General features: G+C 37.3%; 1 protein-coding gene across 1 annotated transcript in view; it reads left to right on the top strand.

The window, feature by feature from the left end:
* Positions 1-9: 9 nt before the first annotated feature.
* LOC103475701 (arrestin-C-like) overlaps positions 10-1,665 on the top strand; it is a gene marked incomplete at its 5' end in the record, with an annotated part of 2,883 nt that continues 1,227 nt past the window's right edge. The window contains 6 exons of the mRNA XM_008427503.1: positions 10-92; positions 312-449; positions 668-751; positions 854-877; positions 962-1,011; positions 1,112-1,131. Of these exons, the coding sequence (XP_008425725.1) occupies positions 10-92; positions 312-449; positions 668-751; positions 854-877; positions 962-1,011; positions 1,112-1,116 (384 nt within the window). The remainder of the gene's footprint in view (positions 93-311; positions 450-667; positions 752-853; positions 878-961; positions 1,012-1,111; positions 1,132-1,665) is intronic.

Below are 1,665 nucleotides of genomic sequence, written 5' to 3'. Positions count from 1 at the left end.
CTTCACTCTCTTCTCACAGTGGACCAAACCACCGATATTGTTCTCTACTCAGCTGACAAATACACCAAGACTGTTCTTTGCCAAGAGTTTGGGTACGTCTTAAAGCCTAGTAGAAAATAAAATTCAGTCAAAGTGATGGCAAGTCAACTTTACAGATCGGGGAACAAATAAGCAAATTTACCYCAAAAATATAAGGCAAGCCAGATCCACCAAACTGTTTGCCTGAACTGTTAGGCAAGGCCACATAAAACAGATACATTAATATAATTTTTTGATATTATAATGACATTTGCTTATGTTTTTTTGTTCAGAGAGACAGTGGATGCCACCAGCACCTTGGATAAAACTCTGAACATCAAACCACTTCTGGTCGACAACAAGGAGAAAAGAGGTCTGGCGTTGGATGGACGGCTGAAGGATGAGGACACAAACCTGGCCTCCACCACTATGTCAGTGCAAAAACAACACATCAGACAAAGCTAAAAAAAGAAAAAAAAAGCAGGATTAACTTGTGTTTTAACTGTTTACACCTTTGGATGTGAGCTCTTTTTAGACTTTATAGTTTTGCTGTTGCTTCTTTTGAAATCCATGATGTCGTATGGTAGTACTCTTAACTAAAATAAACCTGTTAATCCCTGAAATCCTTGTAAATCCCTCGTTCACACAGGCTGCGGCAGGGTGTGGAAAAAGAGGTGTTGGGTATCCTGGTTTCCTACAAGATTAAAATTAACCTCATGGTGGCTGGAGGAGGGTGAGTCTGTGTCACACCTTTTTTGTCTCAAAGAAACCTAAAGATTAAAGTGGATTAAATGAAGAGGGAAAAAAATCTTATAATGTTGTCCTTATCCCTAAGCCTGCTGGGCGGTCTTACTGCCAGGTAAGCAGCGTCCATCACAGTAGTTATATCACAGCTGATTAGCAAGCAGCTCTTGCTAATTGTTTGGTTTCTTTTCTTGCACAGCGACGTCACAGTGGAGCTTCCACTGAACCTCATGCACCCCAARCCTGAAGGTATTTTTTCATTATTWACACACATTTCAGGATGTCTTAACTATCCATGCTGATATTAATGAATTGATGTTTATTTTTTTAATTCCTCCAATCTGGGCAGAGTAAAGGATCAGCATCGCTGTAAGTACMGCTTTTTGATTTCGGTGTCATAAATCTAACACCGAAATTTAGAGCCTAAATTTTAAGTTTAGGYTCTGAAATTTTTGTGGGAGCAAAATGTCAAGTTGTTTTATTACACCAGTACAATGTAGTGTCTCATTGGATGTGTGTATTTGTACTCTTCCCCTGTTACTCTGATGACCAAAATAAAATYCAGTGCAAGAGATTTCGTTTAGAACTTGCCTAACTTGTAAGATGAATCCAACTGGGTATAATTTAGTCTGTAAAAAGCTAAACCAGGGGACAGCRAGCCAAAAAAGGTTTGCCTGCTACAACAAAAGAAGGTTTATGGTTAAACAGTAATATGTGTGTTTATGTGTACAGGTTTTAAAACAGAAAATGTTAAACTTCTACAAATCAGGAAAGTATTTTCGTACATACAATAAAACATATTGTTTTGTTACAAAGTGACAAAAATGACAAAACATATTTCTGTTTCATTTTGATGTTGAATTAATATGCATCTGTTGCATTAATATTAACAGAAAAATGCAA

Source organism: Poecilia reticulata, linkage group LG14 (assembly GCF_000633615.1).
Source record: "Poecilia reticulata strain Guanapo linkage group LG14, Guppy_female_1.0+MT, whole genome shotgun sequence".
Taxonomy (NCBI): Eukaryota; Metazoa; Chordata; class Actinopteri; order Cyprinodontiformes; family Poeciliidae; genus Poecilia; species Poecilia reticulata.
Note: the sequence above shows the minus strand (reverse complement) of the source record. Positions and strands in the feature narration are given on the sequence as shown.